The sequence below is a fragment of the Entelurus aequoreus genome, linkage group LG10 (assembly GCF_033978785.1).
Source record: "Entelurus aequoreus isolate RoL-2023_Sb linkage group LG10, RoL_Eaeq_v1.1, whole genome shotgun sequence".
In the NCBI taxonomy this organism is placed as follows: Eukaryota; Metazoa; Chordata; class Actinopteri; order Syngnathiformes; family Syngnathidae; genus Entelurus; species Entelurus aequoreus.
In genome coordinates this window covers 30609847-30630154 of record NC_084740.1, presented here as the reverse complement: position 1 = coordinate 30630154, position 20308 = coordinate 30609847, and the positions used below count along the sequence as shown (strand labels likewise).

The 20308-nt window shown below is 41.1% G+C and overlaps 2 protein-coding genes across 4 annotated transcripts in view; one reads left to right on the top strand and one right to left on the bottom strand.

Annotated features, from left to right (window-relative positions):
• The window catches only part of kcnj1a.1 (potassium inwardly rectifying channel subfamily J member 1a, tandem duplicate 1), a 303709-nt gene that overhangs the window by 85667 nt on the left and 197734 nt on the right, over positions 1 to 20308 (top strand). The gene's annotated exons all lie outside the window — the stretch shown is intronic.
• kcnj5 (potassium inwardly rectifying channel subfamily J member 5) overlaps positions 1 to 20308 on the bottom strand; it is an 80740-nt gene that overhangs the window by 26569 nt on the left and 33863 nt on the right. The window contains exon 2 of the mRNA XM_062060520.1: positions 14255 to 14337. Within this exon, the coding sequence (XP_061916504.1) occupies positions 14255 to 14317 (63 nt within the window). The 5' untranslated portion in view covers positions 14318 to 14337. The remainder of the gene's footprint in view (positions 1 to 14254; positions 14338 to 20308) is intronic.

The following is a 20308-nucleotide window of genomic DNA, read 5'->3' as shown; positions in this document are numbered from 1 at the left end:
TGATTTACTAGCAGAATTCACTGCAGGAAGCACTTACAAAGTCTGTGCTATGTCATTATAGTGATCGGTATATGGTGTACTTGTACACTCATGGCTATTCATGACAATTGCATTTAAAGTTTAATATGATTAAACTATTCTTCTAGCGGCTAAAGTTATGCTAATTTATTCCTCAGTCTACCGCCTCCAGAAATTACCCTCATGCATTACAGACCTGTAGTTAATGGAACCCAACTATAACGGCTACAAAATATCTAAGGAGAATATCTTTGCTCTTTCTTTGACATGATGACCCAACTGTGGGGGAGGGGTCAATTTTGACAAACACCGACATAAACCAGGTAGCTGAGTCATGAAATGATGCAATGCGATTGTGCCCCACCAGTTATGCATGATAACCGTTAGCTTTTGTAAAGTAAATCAATAGAAAGACTAACCCAGAAAGTCAAAACCATGTATCCTGATTTGACTTCTGGTATAGAGTACTAGGTCTGCAACGATTAATCGACAACAAAATTTGTCGTCGACAATAGTCGTGACTTTATCAATAGTGTTTTTCACTCCGTAGGTAGGTCACTCGCAAAAACGTGTGCGGATATTTCCTCTTATTCTTGTTAAAAACATGAATACTTTGCTCATTTTGCAAAGGGGAACTTGTTTTTATGGCAGTACGTCTGTGATACGCGAGCATTTAAAGCGAAAACTTAATGTCGGACTTAATGTACTTCACTGTGCAACCTACTAATAAAAGTCTCAATCAATCAATCAAACATTTGGAGTGAGGATGCGGACACAGCCTCGGTAAGAGTACTGTTCGCTTCTACCTTGCTCGCTAGCTAACAAGAGTTGTGTGAAAAATAACTATAATTTTAGCCAAAGTCAGCCAGCCAAAATTTGCCTACATCAATTCAATACGTTTTAAAGCAGCGTCAATTTGCAGTGGCGTAAAACAAAAAGGCACTTTAACGAACACACACACACACACACACACACGCACACACACACACAAATAGAGAGAGAGACAGGCAGGCACCAATGCGAAGGTATCATAAGGTTAAACATACAATCTACAACATTTTAAGAATTAATCAAATATAGAATTGTACACATTGAGTCTATTAGAGTGCTAACATTGTCAAAAATGAGTCAATAGCACCAGTGTGCAGCTTTTTAAACATCACAAAATGCTTTTCTTTTTGTGGAAGTTATTTTTTTATTTTTATTTTTATTTTTTTTGTTTTTTGTTTTTTCTTAAACAAGGTTGTTGTTTTTTTAGCTCTTTGGCTTTCTTGCTATTTTATTTGTCATTTACATTTTTGTAACAGCTGAATGAGCAGCACAGTTACAGTATAAACTAGTGTTGTAAGGATACCAATATTTTGGTACTCGTACTAAAACTATTTAGATACTTTTCGGTACTTTTCTAAATAAATGGGTTATACTTGTATAGCGCTTTTCTACCTTCAAGGTACTCAAAGCGCTTTGACACTATTTCCACATTCACCCATTCACACACACATTCACACACTGATGGCGGGAGCTGCCATGCAAGGCCCTAACCACGACCCATCAGGAGCAAGGGTGAAGTGTCTTGCAACAACAAACAAGACGAAGTTGGTAGAAGGTGGGGATCGAAGCAGGAACCCTCAGGTTGCTGGCACGGCCACTCTCCCAACTGCGCCACGCCGTCCCCAATTTTTGTGGTCCCCAAATAAAGGGGACCACAAAAAAATTAGGGTACATTAAACATATGTTTCTTATTGCAGTTAAGTCCTTAAATAAAATAGTGAACATACAAGACAACTTGTCTTTTAGTAGTAAGTAAACAAACAAAGGCTCCTAATTAGTCCGCTGACATATGCAGTAACATATTGTGTCATTTATCATTCTATTATTTTGTCAGCATTGTTAAGGACAAGTGGTAGAAAATAAATTATTAATCTACTTGTTCATTTACTGTTAATATCTGCTTACTTTGTCTTTTAACATGTTCTGTCTACACTTCTGTTAAAATGTAATAATCGCTTACACTGTGTTCCAAATTATTATGCAAAGTACATTTTACTCAAATTTTCATAAACAATTGATGCAAATGTTAGTCAGCATAATTTTCAAGTCATCAGCCGTTAGTTTAATTCAAATTTCATTGAACAAATCTCGAAATGATAACAGTATTTTTAACTCAAAGTCCACTGTTCCAAATGATTAAGCAAAACAGCGTTTCAAGACATTTTATAGGCTGTAAAGAACTCAAAATGAATTTGTAGTATTATAAGACCATATAAATTAAATTTTTTTTGATTGAAATAACTTTTGATTAAACAGGCTGAGTTACATGTTAATATAGGACCCCTTGCTTGATATCACATTCATAAACCTTGCATCCATTGAACTTGTCAGTTCTTGGACAGTTTCAGCTTTAATTTCTTTGCAGGATGTTAGAATAGCGTCCCGGAGCCGCTGCTTGAATATGAACTGTCTCCCACCCTCATTCATCTTTTGCTTGATGATGCTCCAGAGGTTCTCAATAGGGTTGAGGTCAGGAGAGGATGGTGGCCACATCATCAGTTTCTCTCCTCTTATGCCCATAGCAGCCAGTGACTAAGTGGTGTTCTTTGCAGCATGAGATGGGGCATTGTCATTCATGAAGATGATTTTTTGTCGGAAGGTACGGTTCTTCTTTTGGTACCATGGAAGAAAGTGGTCAGTCAGAAACTCTACATACTTTGCAGATGTCATTTTCACACCCTCAGGGACCCTAAAGGGACCTACCAGCTCTCTCCCCATGATTCCAGCCCAAAACATGACACCCCCACCCCCTTGTTGCCATCTCAGCCTTGTTGGGACATTGTGGCCATTCACCAACCATCCGCTGTTTCAGCCATCTGGGCCATCTAGGGTTGCACGGCATTCATCGGTAAATAAAACGGTTTGAAAATTAGTCTTCATGTATTCCTGAGCCCACTGCAACCGTTTCTGCTTGTGAGCATTGTTTACGGGTGGCCGAATATTAGTTTTAAGCACAGTTGCAAACTTCTTGAGGACCCTACACCTTCATCATCGGCGGTCACTCGAAGCGAGCATGACGATCTTCCTGGTAGGGGGGGTATCCCTTTTATGGAGGATGTCTGCGTGTGACTTTGTTTAACGTGGGGAGACTGGTGCACAGACAGTCACCACACGATCCTTGACAGATCCGGGTCAGGGTCCAGTGGCATGGAGTCCAAGACGACTGGGGACCCTTTTCTGCTGCAGCCTTCATTCGCCATCCCAGCCGTTGTGACGCTCCATAGGGTTAGCAATCATCCTCCGCCTGTTCCACCGTTGAGGTCTTGGGTTGTTATTTCCCCATAACTGGGCCCACATGGATGTGGGGGTGCCTTCTTCCGCCATCGCAGCCGTTGTGGTAGTTCTTACATCTACCGTCTTCTGCCTGCTCCGCCGTTGAGGTCTTCACCGTATCCCTGGCTAGGGGGCAGCCAGGTACTAGGCCTTTGCCAAGGGCCACCTGGGGTAACAGTAGTAAAGGGGTAAGCCTCCTAGTGCCCCAAGACTCCATAGAGGAGCCTCCACTGCCGGATGCACTTTAACGTCATGCCCAGAATGTTGCCTGGCAGAGCTTTTTTTAAATTTTGCCTTTATCTGCACAAACTCACCTGTGCTCTGAATTAGCAACACATTTCTTTACAGTTCGATGATCACGCTTAAGTTTTTTGGAAATATCCAATGTTTTCATACCTTGAGCAACATAGTGTACTATCTTACGCTTTTCAGCAGCAGAGAGATCGTTTTTCTTCCCCATATCGCTTGAAACCTGTGGCCGGTACGTTTCAGAGACTGTATTACCGAAAATGATTAATTAGTATCGCGGTACTATGCTAATACCGGTATACCATACAACTCTAGTATAAATAAATATTTATGAATGTATGAGTCATCTTTGTTGTGAGTAAGCAAATGCCTAAAATGAACTTAAGCTCCATTTAGAAGTCAATGGAAAAATTAGAGCCATTAAATGTGTACGCTTTATTATCCGATTAGTCGACTAATCATTAGAGAATCGTTGACTAATCGACTATCAAAAAAATGGTTAGTTGCAGCCCTATAGAGTACATAAACACTATGACCAAGTTGTGGTTTTTAGTACTCTTTGATAGGTCATCCAAGTGTGTTGTTTTGGTTACCAGTCAGCGCTAATTTCCTGTTGCTGTCTTCTATTGTCACTTGTGTCAGTATATGAGATCAGTGTATACCAGGAACAAAAGCGAGAAAAAACATTGGTTAAACAAAAAACAACAACCCAAGGATCCTGCTGACTCTTTGTTGGCCCAACTCCAGAAAAGCGAGCTGGCTCTACTGCAGATCCCTCTCCTCCCTCTGTTCCTCTCTGCCCAACACCTGGGATCCTGGCAAGCCTGCACAGGAACAGTCGTGCATCCTCTTTCCATCCAAAAGAAACTGATTGCATCCTTCAAAAAGACGTTTGACTCTCTCATGAAGACGACTTGCTTTCTAATTCCTCCCAAAATGAGGTATACGATATAATACCAATTTTACATGATTGGTAACGTTCTGAGATACCAAAATCAATGACTGTCACACGTTTCACTATTTTTGGACTTGCACACATGAGATTATGTTGAAGAGCAATGGTGCTTATCAAAGAGACCAAGGACAGGCTGGCAATTCATGCCACCATTGTTGAGTCAAGAAAACATATTTTGCCGCTAATCAGACACCTGTGATTCATTGCTCTCCAGAGACGCAGCCTCAGTAAAGTTACTATTATTGTAAACATCCTACGGCGGCGAAAGTCGTAAGGTATGTGAATAACGTCCTTGTCGAGCCTTTGATTGTAGTAGATAATGCAACCTACCAGATGTTTTATTCAAGACTGGCAGCTTCAATTGAGATTTCAGGTGCTGTTTGACTTTACCTTTCAATTAGAAATACATTCACTCAGGGCAGTGCCTATTGAGTTTCCAGCTATCAATTGGAAGGGATTCCTATCTAAGAGCGTTTAGACAAAGAGGAATTAAAAGACAATGCTTATTGACTTAGCAAGGCAATTAGTGCTTTGATGACAGCACATTCACTTGATGTCAGTGGACTACAGTTAACCAACTGCTGATTCAAAAGCAGACACCCACAATTTTATGTGGCATTGCCTTAACTGATAGACACAATCAGGTTTACAAACACTTTTACTTTTGCCTTTTATATATATATCTGTGTGAATACACACTCTCTTCCTGGTGTTGGGCTGGCGCTAACTGAGTGATTGATGAAGCTGTCCAGAGCAGTGCCACCCAATCATTGGCCTCTCTAGTCAATACAGTCCCTGGACGGGGGAGGGCGGCAGCTCTTACACAAATTCATTAGTTCTCTCTCCACACTGCAGTGGTAAGTGGGTAATGTTTTATCTTACTGAGCTTTCCTGGCCATGCTTGGGACAGAAGGACAAGCTGCAGTCAATCTGAGAATCAGGTAGAAATAACCATTTCATCAGTTCATGTTCATATAGATTAAGATTGGTCGGATTGAGTCTAGATGCTGGTACCAAAGCCCCAACTATTTACACTTGGCGTGCACGGGAAAAGATAGTTTCGCCCTATTGTGGTGTGAAAAATACTCTGGTTGAGATGCAAAGGCACAACCCCTCTGTCAATGCCAACAACAGTCATTAAAATGTAACTCCTCAGTAGCATTAAGGTATTGTGCGAAAAAAACGATCGCTGTAAAACAACCACTAACAGCCCAAAAACTGTCTTTGGACTGGAAAAACCCACATTAGCATTCCATTCAATTGTATGAAAGGGGGACAGTACGGTACAGAGTGCAGTCGTAACCAGACGGAAACAAAAGTAGCTCTGGGTGCATTATTTTGGTGCTAAATAAATGCATTGACCCATTAGTACAGTAATCCAGAGAGAGACACAGATTCAGATACTCTGTTTACATTTTGTTGTCGCTCTTAGCAGGACAACAGCAGTCAGCATATCCACCACCCCACATATTTCGCTGTAGCCAGCAATCGTCCCAAGAACACAACATTTCCTGTGCTATTTAAACTAATCACACATAAAGGGGACCTGCTTTATAACGCAAAACCATTGTTTCTTACCTATTGGTAATGTTTTTGTGTATTTAGGATCTGTAGAAGTCCCCAACATTTGAAATTAAACCATTGGGGCATGGTAGAGATACTTATACAACAATCTTGCCTTTCTTCAAAAATAAAATCTCAATATTTTCTCTGAAAACTTTATTTTTAATTGCGCTAAAAAAATGTTTTTTTAAAAACAAAAAAACAACAGAGGGTTGAGGTTTGCTGACATCCACATGTTGTTTGTAATGAAACAGGAAAATATAAAGGCTAAAGAAAAGTTATGTAATTTTAAAGAAGAAGGAGCTGAGCCGGAAGGCAAAGCTCTCAATGTACCGGTCGATCTACGTTCCCATCCTCACCTATGGTTATGACCGAAAGGACAAGATCACGGGTACAGGCGGCCGAAATGAGTTTCCTCCGCCGGATGGCGGGGCTCTCCCTTAGAGATAGGGTGAGAAGCTCTGCCAACCGGGGGAGCTCAAAGTAAAGCCACTGCTCCTCCACATCGAGAGGAGCCAGATGAGGTGGTTCGGGCATCTGGTCAGGATGCCACCCGAACGCCTCCCTCGGGGGGTGTTTAGGGCACGTCCAACCGGTAGGGGGCCACGGAGAAGACCCAGGACACGTTGGGAAGACTATGTCTCCTGGCTGGCCTGGGAACGCCTCGGGATCCCCCGGGAGGAGCTGGACGAAGCTGCTGGGGAGAGGAAAGTCTGGGCTTCCCTGCTTAGGCTGCTGCCCCCGCGACCCGACCTCGGATAAGCGGAAGAAGATGGATGGATGGATATTTGTCTAACGATTATTTCATCAACATTTCAGCCTAGTTTCACTACATTACGCCTTTTTGGCTCCATTTCCAATGTTTGATGGGTTTCTTAATTTTATTTCGACAATATGCTCTACAGGTTTGAACATCTATGGTTAACGTATTTTACAAGGAGAGCAAAGTGTTGCCAAATGACCAAAGAGTGTCTCTTAGCTGTGCCTTGTTGTGATTTGTTTAATGTTATTTGTTTGTTTCAGACATGTTTAACAATTTACATTAAGGAACCTCAAGGTCCCATTTGCACATTTTAACATCTTTTAAAAGTAATAGGAAGAGGCAAAACCTATATTTATTCCTGCTCCTTCTCAGTGTATTTTACTGATAGTTTATTCACAACACTAATTGTACATGTTTACATTAACTTCACTTCCTGTGTGGGGAAAAAACAACTTATTGTTGATAGTGAGTTAAAGAAAGTATTGTTTTTATACTGTATTTAATAATCCATGATACTATTGTAGTTCTTAGCACTTATGGAAATGGTAAAAGTTAGGTTGCTTCTGAAAGTTTTCTATGTGTTGGTACTTGTAGAGTAACTACCTTTAGGCCCCGTGTACACTAAGCCGGAAAAGGTTATCCAGGGTAAATCACACCTAACCTTATCCGTGTCCACACACAACAATGCCACCGTTTAAGACCCCCGCACCCCTCCTACCGCCGGCGCAACGCAACCTAGTATGCATGCGCGGAAAATGCACACGTCATAGTCACCTCCAGTGTTGCTTTGTGTGCAAGTTCTTAAATTGACCTTATCTGAACAATATCCAGTGTTGTGGTATATCAATTAACTGGAATCCAGTGTGCTGTGGGGCCCTATTGTAGTGAATCACACCTGAGTCATAATAAATTAATCAAATCTTTATTAGACACGTAAACAATGTGATAAACAACATTTTACATCAATCAAACTAGGGATCTAGATATCTGGTCAGGACACTCGTCACTCTTTTGCCTTCACCTTCATTGTCCATTCGTTTTTTATATACTCTGGACCGAGACGTTGAGTCCGTGACATACAGCTGATACAGTCTGCTTTGCCAATCCAAATGCATTCGCTGTTTTCCGTAGTTTTCCCTCTTCTTCCCCCGACGGCCAGGTAATACAAAGCATACGCTACCTTTTTTTTTATCACATCCACGGTAGCTCGCATTCTCGTTGTCTCTCCTTCGACAAATGGACACAGTTTTTCGCTAAGTAGAATGACAGCTGACATTCGAAAGTTCTCTTGCCGAAATCCAAAATAGCTGCAATCGCTTTCTCTTAAAGGCCTACTGAAACCCACTACTACCGACCACGCAGTCTGATAGTTTATATATCAATGATGAAATCTTAACATTATAACACATGCCAATACGGCCGGGTTAACTTATAAAGTGACATTTTAAATTTGCCGCTAAACTTCCGGTTCGAAACGCCTCTGAGGAGGACGTATGCGTGTGACGTAGCCCGGCGAACACGGGTATGCCTTCCACATTGAAGCCGATACGAAAAAGCTCTGTTTTCATTTCATAATTCCACAGTATTCTGGACATCTGTGTTCGTGAATCTGTTTCAATCATGTTCATTGCATTATGGAGAAGGAAGCCGAGCAAGCAAAGAAGAAAGTTGTCGGTGCGAAATGGACGTATTTTTCGAACGTAGTCAGCAACAACAGTACACAGCCGGCGCTTCTTTGTTTACATTCCCGAAAGATGCAGTCAAGATGGAAGAACTCGGATAACAGAGACTCTAACCAGGAGGACTTTTGATTTGGATACACAGACGCCTGTAGAGAACTGGGACAACACAGACTCTTACCAGGATTACTTTGATTTGGATGACAAAGACGCAGACGTGCTACTGTGAGTATGCAGCTTTGGCTTTTTTTTGCGTATGTACGTAACTTTTTTAAAATATATAAGCTTTATGAACCTTGGGTTAGGTGAACGGTCTTTTGGGCTGAGTGATTGTGTGTGTTGATCATGTGTTTGAATTGTATTGGCGTGTTCTATGGAGCTAGGAGCTAGCAGAGGAGCTAGGAGCTAGCATAACATGTACCGTACCGTACGTGCGCGTCACGTACGTAACTTTTTAAAAATATATAAGCTTTATGAACCTTGGGTTAGGTGAACGGTCTTTTGGGCTGAGTGATTGTGTGTGTTGATCAGGTGTTTGAATTGTATTGGCGTGTTCTATGGAGCTAGGAGCTAGCAGAGGAGCTAGGAGCTAGCATAACAAACACGCAGGTGTTATTATGCAGGATTAATTTGTGGCATATTAAATATAAGCCTGGTTGTGTTGTGGCTAATAGAGTATATATATGTCTTGTGTTTATTTACTGTTGTAGTCATTCCCAGCTGAATATCAGGTACCGTGAGTATGCAGCCTTGGCTGCTAAACATTCGATAACTTGACCGTATGTGCGCGTCACGTACGTAACTTTTTAAAAATATATAAGCTTTATGAACCTTGGGTTAGGTAAACGGTCTTTTGGGCTGAGTGATTGTGTGTGTTGATCAGGTGTTTGAATTGTATTGGCGTGTTCTATGGAGCTAGGAGCTAGCAGAGGAGCTAGGAGCTAGCATAACAAACACACAGGTGTTTTTATGCAGGATTAATTTGTGGCATATTAAATATAAGCCTGGTTGTGTTGTGGCTAATAGAGTATATATATGTCTTGTGTTTATTTACTGTTGTAGTCATTCCCAGCTGAATATCAGGTCACCCCCGGCTCTCACAGCATCTTCCCTATCTGAATAGCTTCAACTCCCCACTAGTCCTTCACTTGCACTTTACTCATCCACAAATCTTTCATCCTCGCTCAAATTAATGGGGAAATTGTCGCTTTCTCGGTCCGAATCTCTCTCACTTCATGCGGCCATCATTGTAAACAATAGGGAACTTTGCGTATATGTTCAACTGACTACGTCACGCTACTTCCGGTAGGTGCAAGCCTTTTTTTTTATCAGATACCAAAAGTTGCAATCTTTATCGTCGTTGTTCTATACTAAATCCTTTCAGCAAAAATATGGCAATATCGCGAAATGATCAAGTATGACACATAGAATAGATCTGCTATCCCCGTTTAAATAAAAAAAATTCATTTCAGTAGGCCTTTAAGGTATTCATGTGTGATTTCCACAAGCGTCTGTACATGTAGAAGAAGGAGAAACACGGGCATGTCTGGATGACTCGACTTCATATTTCCAGTGGTTAGCTCCGAGCTACAAAACCGCTTTATTATGAAGCTGGCTGTGGCACGTTCTTTCTGGCGTCATTTCCTGTGTGGGCGCGGTCTTTCTGGCGTCACTTCCTCTCCGAACTCAGTTTGTAAACGATCAATGAGTTCATACAAAAGCTAAGTGCCGGAGATTCAAGAAATACACGGCTGACTTACCCGTGTAAAAACGTGTCCGATTAGGGGGACCTTAAACGCTGGTTTAGTGTTGCTGAACGGGGCTCAGGCTAAATAATTATTCATTTAAGGGGTTAAACGACTTAGTGTAGACATGGCCTTAGTTGGATGCCTTAGAGGAAGAGCGGAACCAGACGTACTGAGATACTTGCCGAGAGCAGAGTAGTGATGTGCGATACCACTGATGTTCTTTCCGATCCGATCCCAAGTAAAATTCAGGCTGGTATAGACGATACCATTCCGATAAGCTATGTAAATATACCTAATGTGTAAATTTCAAGTGTTGCTGCTCCTGGTGAATCATCTTCAAACGATATAAAATCACACGACGAAACAAATGTGGGCGTTATTCCGTTATCTTATCTAAATAGCTTGAAATAATACTTTTATAGTACTGAGTGACTAATTTTAATTGCCAGTCATTTTCTTAAATAAACAAATAGCAGACTGAATGACTGAGCACAGCACACAGTGCGCTGCGCTTGCGCAATATGTACTTACCTTGGCAGGATAAATAGTGGTTTCACCAATGGTGTTTCATTTAAGCAGGATTTCAATGCTTTAGTTCCTCTCAATGATATGCATGTTCTCAAATAACTTAAGAATCAAAAGTATCAATATTTTGATTTGAGCATAAAGACTGGTATTGGCGGTATTGATATTTCCGTATCGATCTGCACTTCACTACTGCAGAGTTGAAAAAATGTTCCTGTGTTACTGAAAGGTGTTGTTCCTGCGTTATTAAAACCAACAACATACATAACATTTTGCACGCTTTGCATGCAGTTGTATGCTCGCTGTGAAGGAGGATCTTCTCTCTTGCGGCGACTACTTATCCGTTCATTTGATCAGGGAGTAAATGCACTGCGCAAAGAAACATCTTCTTTCACTTTTAATGCATATGCTACATGTAGCGTCCAAGTCGCAAAATTGGCACAGCAAATAATAGAATAGAATAGAATATATCTTTATTGTCATTGTACATTGTACAACGAAATTGTAAGCAAAACTAATTTAGTGCAAATTCATAACACATAAAACCATAAGAACATAGATAAATCGATAAAAATACATAAAATACATAAAAATAGCAAGCACACAGCTCACATGCACAGTCGTTATTGTCGTCTTGTGTTCAGCGACACTATTGCTCTCGGGTAAAAAAGTGTTCTTAAGTCTGTTTGTCCGGCATTTTATTGTCCTGTATCTCCTGCCCGAGGGCAGCAGTTCAAAAAGTTTATGTCCAGGGTGGGATGGGTCCCTTATGATGTTTTGGGCCTTTTTGAGGCACCTGGCACTGTACAGTTCATCTAGGGAGGGGAGAGAGCAGCCAGTGATCTTCATGGCAGTTTTTATGACCCTCTGAAGTGCATTTCTCTCTGCTGCCGTGCAGCTGGCATACCATACACACATGCAGTATGTCAGCACACTCTCTATTGAGCAGCGAAAGAAGGACACAAGCAGTTTTTGGGACAGGTTGTTCTTTTTGAGAAGTCTCAGAAAGTAAAGTGCCTTTTTGATGGTCACTGAGGTGTTCATACTCCACGACAAGTCTTCCTCGATCTGGATCCCCAGGAACCTGAAGTTAGAGACCATTTCCACATAGTCCCCGTTGATGTACAGTGGTTGGATGTTTATTGTTTTTTTCTTCCGGAAATACATGATCAGCTCCACTTCATTTCTGTAGGCAGACTCATCCCTCCCAGAAATGAGTCCCACTACTGTGGTGTCGTCTGCAAATGTAATAGTGGTGTTGCTGGCATGAGCAGGGGTGTAGTCATGAGTGTAGAGGGTGTAGAGTAGGGGTCTTAGTATGCAGCCTTGGGGGGAGCCGGTGCTGATGCTGATGGATGTTGAGAGGTGGGAGCCTACTCTCACCCTCTGAGAGCGATTTGTCAGGAAGTCCAGGATCCAGTGGCAGATGGAGGAAGACAGTCCCAGCCTTGTCAGTTTGGGCACCAGTCTGTGGGGGAGGATGGTATTGAACGCAGAGCTAAAATCAACAAAAAGTAGCCTTGCATAGCTCCCCTGCTGCTCTAGGTGGCTCAGAGCAGTGTGGGGGGCTGTTGCGATAGCATCCTCTGTAGATCTGTTGGCCCTGTACGCAAACTGGTGAGAGTCCAATGCAGGTGGCAGATTTGAAGTGATGTGCCCCCGAACCACAGTTTCAAAGCACTTCATAATGATTGGTGTAAGTGCCACTGGACGGTAATCATTCAGGCTGTTTACTGCAGATTTCTTTGGCAGTGGGACAATAACAGAGTCCTTTAGACAGGGTGGGACGATGTACTGGGACAAGGACTGGTTGAAAATCTTGGTAAAAACAACAGCCAGCTGGTCTGCACAGGTCTTTAGTACACATCCAGGTACGCCATTCGGTCCAGCAGCTTTCCTTGGGTTCACCCTCCTTAGTGTGCGCTGCACCTCATGTTCCTCCAACATGAGGACGTTGTTGAGGGTTGTGATGTGACTGCATGTGGTTGCTCCACCTCGAAGCGAGCAAAGATGTTCAGTTCCTCCGCCAGCGAGGCGTCTCCGTCAGCCACTAATGTCTGGCAAAGCAAGTGTGTTGTGAAGCGGATTGACGCTACGTCCGCCACACTTCCATTGTAACTTGTTCATGAAGGGCAAACCCGGAAGCACCAAATCTGCATTTTTGAGCCACAAATACATTAATAAATGGGGAACAGCGACCTGTGTGTACGCCATATGAGCGCTCTTACAGGAAGGAGCTTAGCTTACAGGCAACAGACATAACAGGCACTGATTTTATAGTTTAGCACCTCTCTGTGTGCAATTGTTACTTTCCACCCACAGTCTGAATTATTCTGTATATAGTATAATATTTAAACAACACATTCAGAACATTCGTTCTCAGGACGGGACTATGCACCTTACCTCCTTTTGCACTATTTTTCTTTTCTTTCCTTCCTATGTTTTGCATATTTGTAGACTGTCGCACTGATACTGGAGTTGCTTTTAATCTCATTGTACCTGTGTATGTGACAATAAAAGGCATTCTATTCTAATAGAGAGGAACACTTAACAATGTCCTTTTTTTAACACTGTCTTAATTAATTAACCAGATTGCGGTTTAAAATACATTATTACATTACATTATATTTGGGCGGTAAAAAGTGCCCAAATGATGTCCATGGGTACTACTATAGGTAAAAATGATAGTCATCCTTTGTTACTGGGCCAACTTTCTCTTTGTAACTCAGGTGGTTCGGCCCCCTGCCCTTATACAATTCAGCACGGGGACGCAATTGAGAGGCGAGCGTGCGGACCACCGAGCTAAAAGCTTGCGCTGTCCAACTTGGCAGGCAGCACACTCATGAAGTTGTCAGGAAGCTAGGTTTACCAACGTACACATGGCACAGCTACACTGGCTGGTCCCCGTTACACTCACCCCCTCACGCTCACCCTGGTCACGGCACCACTGTAACCCAGGTGGTTTTGGCCCCCTGCCTTTTTCCCATTCCGTATGGGGACGTGAACCACCTGGGTTACACCTTGACTCTTATTTTCTGAAATAAAGCTTCAGTTACACTTTGTGATCTATAAGCTGCACAACCTTTTGTCCTGAATCTTACCGCTCACGGGCTCTGTATCTTTATCTCTGGCGTGCATCGTTTGCGTCCTCACATCTTCAAGCCACTCTGCTAATTCCGTGAATGCTCACATTAACGGCTCCATTCAATTAATCACAAAGTCTTTAGTAGCCACAGGGTGCATGGTCTACAAAAGCAAATGACTGATTAGCGCCGGGTCAAAAACATTAATATTACCAGCTGTGGTTGCAGGCTGCATTTGAAGTATTGGTCAACATCCAGTATGTTTATCTACCTCTGCATGCGCTTTGAAATGTGATCTGTGCTATGCAGCTGTTTGAGTAAATAAATTAGGTCCATTGGCTCTTTACCTGTGCAGGCGTGACACCTATCTCTATGTTGTGGTCCATGAGGACTCTGGAATCTCCCGCCATTCTCAACTGAAGCTGAAGACCTGCAAAACATAAGACAATTAAGACGTCTTTATTACACTGCCATCTGCCCAAACTAGATGTTCCTCCATATTATTCCTTCACAACAAAAACAAACAATGCAGCAGAGAGTAAAGGTCAAGCAGATGCAATACGTATTCACCTTTTAAAATAAACCCCCTCAATATGATGGAAAATACAGTCGTGATCAAAAGTTTACATACACTTGTCATGGCTGTCTTGAGTTTCCAATAATTTCTACAACTCTTATTTTTTTGTGATAGAGTGATTGGAGCACATACTTGTTGGTCACAAAAAACATTCATGAAGTTTGGTTCTTGTATGAATTTATTATGGGTCTACTGAAAAGGTGACCAAATCTGCTGGGTCAAAAGTATACATACAGCAATGTTAATGTTTGGTTACATGTCCCTTGGCAAGTTTCACTGCAATAAGGCGCTTTTGGTAGCCATCCACAAGCTTCTGGCAAGCTTCTGGTTGAATTTTTGACCACTCCTCTTGAAAAAATTGGTGCAGTTCAGCTAAATTTGTTGGTTTTCTGACATGGACTTGTTTCTTCAGCATTGTCCACACGTTTAAGTCAGGACTTTGGAAAGGCCATTCTAAAACCTTAATGCTAGCCTGACTTAGCCATTATGTTACCACTTTTTACGTGTGTTTGTCCTGTTGGAACACCCAACTGTGCCCAAGACCCAACCTCCGGGATGATAATTTTAGGTTGTCCTGAAGAATTTGGAGGTAATACTCCTTTTTCATTGTCCAATTTACTCTCTGTAAAGCACTAGTTCCATTGGCAGCAAAACAGGCCCAGAGCATAATGCTACCACCACCATGCTTGATGGTAGGAATGGTGTTTCTGGGATTAAAGGCCTCATCTTTTCTCCCCCAAACATATTGCTGGGTATTGTGGCCAAACAGCTAAATTCTTGATTCATCTCACATCACATGGACAAAGATAAGACCTTCTGGAGGAAAGTTCTGTGGTACGACTGTACATGCATGCCAACTCTGTAGGCAAATTGATGCCCCGCCTGTCATTTAACGGACCACAATTTGTTGACATGTCATTTTTGTTTGTTGTATCTGACAGTAAACAAACTAGCGCAGAGTTAAAAGGGTTCTACAAACTGTAATTGTTAAGTATTAATGTGTTTTTGTGTCAGGCTTATTGGAATGTGTTGTAAGAAAACAAGCAGTTGTGATTTTACTCTCGTGTTAAACTGACATAATAGACGACCAAAGCAGCACAATCAGAGCCCTATTTTTTGCTGTAATTCTGTTAAACCATTTGAGTGCCACAAGAGCCAATTAATTTAAAACGCCCCAGGGTGTTGTTGGAAAATCTGCTACTTTGAATCTAACAAAAAGACCAATATATTCCCGGCCAGTGCTCTGTAATCAAAAAAGCAAGACCGATAAACGACTTCTTACGGGTACTTGCCGACCCCAACGCCATCTGACATTTCCTCGTCATCTGTCTTCAGTGTCAATCTATTTAATCATCGGTAAAGCCGAGGACAGGCAGCGCGGAGGCAAGAGAGGAAAAAGTGAGAGGAACACATCACAAATCAGGCCCACACAGGAATGTAGTGTTGACATTGATAGGCCAAAGCAAAGGGCAGAGTGACGTGACGGGCATCTGAGCAGACAGACAGACAGACAGACAGTATGTGCTGCAAGCACACAAAAAACTTCTTTTTAAACACGAGGAGAAAGATTCTGTTTATTTTTATTTTTTATGTTACTACTCCCTATGAATAAAAATGGTACCATTGAGATTAGTGAACTCCAGACCTGTATCAAACATCATCCAGGCTCTGATTGCGGTAGACTTAATGGGAAGTGTTAGAACATGCTAGTTTATGTTGGAAAATATTTGTGGTTTAAGAGTGTAAGAAATATTTATCTTGTCACCCAAAGGGTGACTGGATGCTTTGGCTTAATAGGGATTAGGCTGATAACAGTACAATTTTATATGGGTTTCACAGCAACAGCATGGTGTGGTATGCGACACCTTCAGAAACCAAGCCAATGCATACTCCGTATCTCACAAAAGTGAGGACACCTCTCACATTTCAGTAATACTTTTATTATACCTTCTTGAGAACCAGCATCCTCTGCAATGAACATTTGTTTTTGGTCCATTTCTTTTGTCAGAGTTACACAAAAACACAGTTGTGTACTTCAAAGGATGCTGGTTCTTAGGAAGTTACCTTCTCAAGGTACAATATAATAGAAATACAACTTTTATGTGTGTAACATCATGTGTAGCCTTCCAAAAAGAGATTATTCATCCTCCGCTCAAAAGACCTATTTTCAATCTTGGCCTCATGGTAAACTACCGGCCGGTGTCCCACCTTCTCTTTATCTCAAATATCCTCGCAGCTAAATGAATATTTAACGTCGAACACTCTCTGTGAACCCTTTCAGTCAGGTTTCGGGCTGGGTCTCACGTTGTTCCCATTAGGTTGACTTTTTTCTTGCCCTCATGTGGGATCTGAGCCGAGTGTGTTGTTGTGGCTTGTGCAGCCTTTTGAGACATTTGTGATTAAGGGCTATATAAGTAAACTTTGATTGATTGATTGATAATGAAAATTTGAGCCACATTGTTTGGAAAATTTAAAGGCTGCCATAAAGCATAATGTTAGCTCCTAAGCAATCGTTTATCTAATTATGGTACAACTTTGTGCATATTTGTTTACACACAGTACATATGAACATGTCTTCCAAAGCATTCGGACCACATATTTAACAATAACCCAAAAGTGGTGCCTAAATGTTATTGGTGGGAATCTTTGGGCACCCCACGATTCGATTACAATCACGATTAGGTTATAAATCGAATATTTATACATTTATGATTACTATATTGAGTTTCAATTTATTTCGAACATGCAAGCATACAACATGATACATCACAATTTCCAGTTTCTCTTTTCAACATGTTCGAAAAGGAGTAGGAAGAAGCAGAGCTTATTTGATCCTACCCTTTTTTCTTTTACATAACAGTTGCTAAAACTTTTGTTCACTTACTGTTCTCAATTTATTCACAATATACTCCATAAGTAATCACAATATAAATAAAAAAATAATAATTGGTGAAGTAAGTTATATTTCATATGAGATGAGTAAGATTATTTTGAGAATGGATTAAATAAATGCCGAATGTTTATCATGGTTCTTCTTCTTTGTAATTTGTAAACACTTTAAGTTTGAAGAGTTTCTTGAAGTGGATCATATTAGTACATTGTTTGATTGCTTTGCTTAATCCATTCCATAATTTAATTCCACATACTGATATACTGAAGGTCTCAAGTGTTTTACATCCCACCTTCTACCATCCTAGTCACGTCCGTTGTGTCCTTGGGCAAGACACTTCACCCTTGCTCCTGATGGGTGCTGGTTAGCGCCTTGCATGGCAGCTCCCTCCATCAGTGTGTGAATGTGTGTGTGAATGGGTGAATGTGGAAATACTGTCAAAGCGCTTTGAGTACCTTGAAGGTAGAAAAGCGGTATACAAGTATAACCCATTTATCATTTATCATTTTACGTGCATACAAATGTTTTAAATTACATTTTTCTCTAAGATTATATTTCTCCTCTTTTTTGAGAAGAATTGTTGTATATTCTTGGGTAGCGGGTTATAGTTTGCTTTGTGTATAATTTTAGCTGTTTGCAAATTCACTATGTCGTTGAATTTAAGTATCTTTGATTCAATAAATAAAGGATTTGTATGTTGTCTATATCCAACATTATGTATTAAATATTGTATTTTTTAATCTATTGTATATTATTGTTAATTTATATTTTAAATGTATTACATTTAATTATTAATATTGATCAAATGTTTACAGGACTCATCCCTTGGCTACTGCGTATGCAGTATTGTTTCATTTACGGTTTTTGGATTAGTGCACATATATAAATATTGAAGACTAAATCTGTGAGAACTGCAATCGCCAATCTACTTGGCGACCAGGAATACTTTAATTGTTGTGCCTTCTAAAACCACAGAATGTTCAGACACTGTTTTTGTTCGCTGTTAACTTGCGTCCTAAAGACGTGTGTAGTATATCTGCTTCATCATAAGACAACATAAGGAATGAAGGTTCAGAGTCCCAGTGTTTCTCTTTTTCTTACAAAATGCAGCACACCACTACAACAAGCTCAATCCCTTTGTCTCGCTATCCCCATGGAAACTCGCACAACCTTTCACCCCACAACTCATGTCACTTCCCATCCTTGTCCCGAAAGTACCACCCCCAGTCAAAGTCATCTCCTGATTTATGAATCTAGTTGCTCATTTCCTCTTCTCCGCTGGTTACTTTCTGCGGTAACATGGTTCCTATTAGCTTTCTGTTGATTTGTACAAAGCATTTATTCTTTTGTCTCACTTCTTTACATTCAAGCTAGCTTGGCGCCATGGCTAGCAAAACTTGTCCTGTACTCCTTCCTCCTCCGTATGTTCCCGCACTAACCAAGCTAACGCATTAACTTAAAAGAATGTGAGCTAATATTTCTCCCTCCGTTAGTTCGAACCAAACATAAACTAACATTTAGAGAACATTATCAATAATTCCGTATTTTAGAACCGTCTGTATTTCTTTAACATAAGTAAATAATCGATGTTTAGACATGTGTCCATCGATTCATGAAATACCCACGTTTTTACTGTGATGCATCGGAGAATCGATTATTTTTCTCACCTCTACTAAATGTGTCATCATATGTATTTTAGGGCTATAAAAATTAACAAGTTAACTCATGTGATTAATCACAAAAAATATTGCATTAATCATGTACACACCAATATTAAGCGTGCCATTTATTTATTTCGGTCAATGACCAGATCAATGCATACGTCAGTACAAACACGTGTGGGGAGACTCCGACTGATTAAAGGCCTACTGAAACCCACTACTACCGACCACGCAGTCTGATAGTTTATATATCAATGATGAAATCTTAACATTATAACACATGCCAATACGGCCGGGTTAACTTATAAAGTGACATTTTAAATTTGCCGCTAAACTTCCGGTTCGAAACGCCTCTGAGGATGACGTATGCGCGTGACGTAGCCCGGCGAACACGGGTATGCCTTCCACATTGAAGCCAATACGAAAAAGCTCTGTTTTCATTTCATAATTCCACAGTATTCTGGACATCTGTGTTCGTGAATCTGTTGCAATCATGTTCATTGCATTATGGAGAAGGAAGCTGAGCAAGCAAAGAAGAAAGTTGTCGGTGCGAAATGGACGTATTTTTCGAACGTAGTCAGCAACAACAGTACACAGCCGGCGCTTCTTTGTTTACATTCCCGAAAGATGCAGTCAAGATGGAAGAACTCGGATAACAGAGACTCTAACCAGGAGGACTTTTGACTTCGATACACAGACGCCTGTAGAGAACTGGGACAACACAGACTCTTACCAGGATTACTTTGATTTGGATGACAAAGACGCAGACGTGCTACTGTGAGTATGCAGCTTTGGCTTCTAAACATTTGATCGCTTGACCGTATGTGCGCAACTTTTTTTTGCGTATGTACGTAACTTTTTTAAAATATATAAGCTTTATGAACCTTGGGTTAGGTGAACGGTCTTTTGGGCTGAGTGATTGTGTGTGTTGATCAGGTGTTTGAATTGTATTGGCGTGTTCTATGGAGCTAGGAGCTAGCATAGGAGCTAGGAGCTAGCATAACACGTACCGTACCGTACGTGCGCGTCACGTACGTAACTTTTTAAAAATATATAAGCTTTATGAACCTTGGGTTAGGTGAACGGTCTTTTGGGCTGAGTGATTGTGTGTGTTGATCAGGTGTTTGAATTGTATTGGCGTGTTCTATGGAGCTAGGAGCTAGCAGAGGAGCTAGGAGCTAGCATAACAAACACGCAGGTGTTATTATGCAGGATTAATTTGTGGCATATTAAATATGAGCCTGGTTGTGTTGTGGCTAATAGAGTATATATA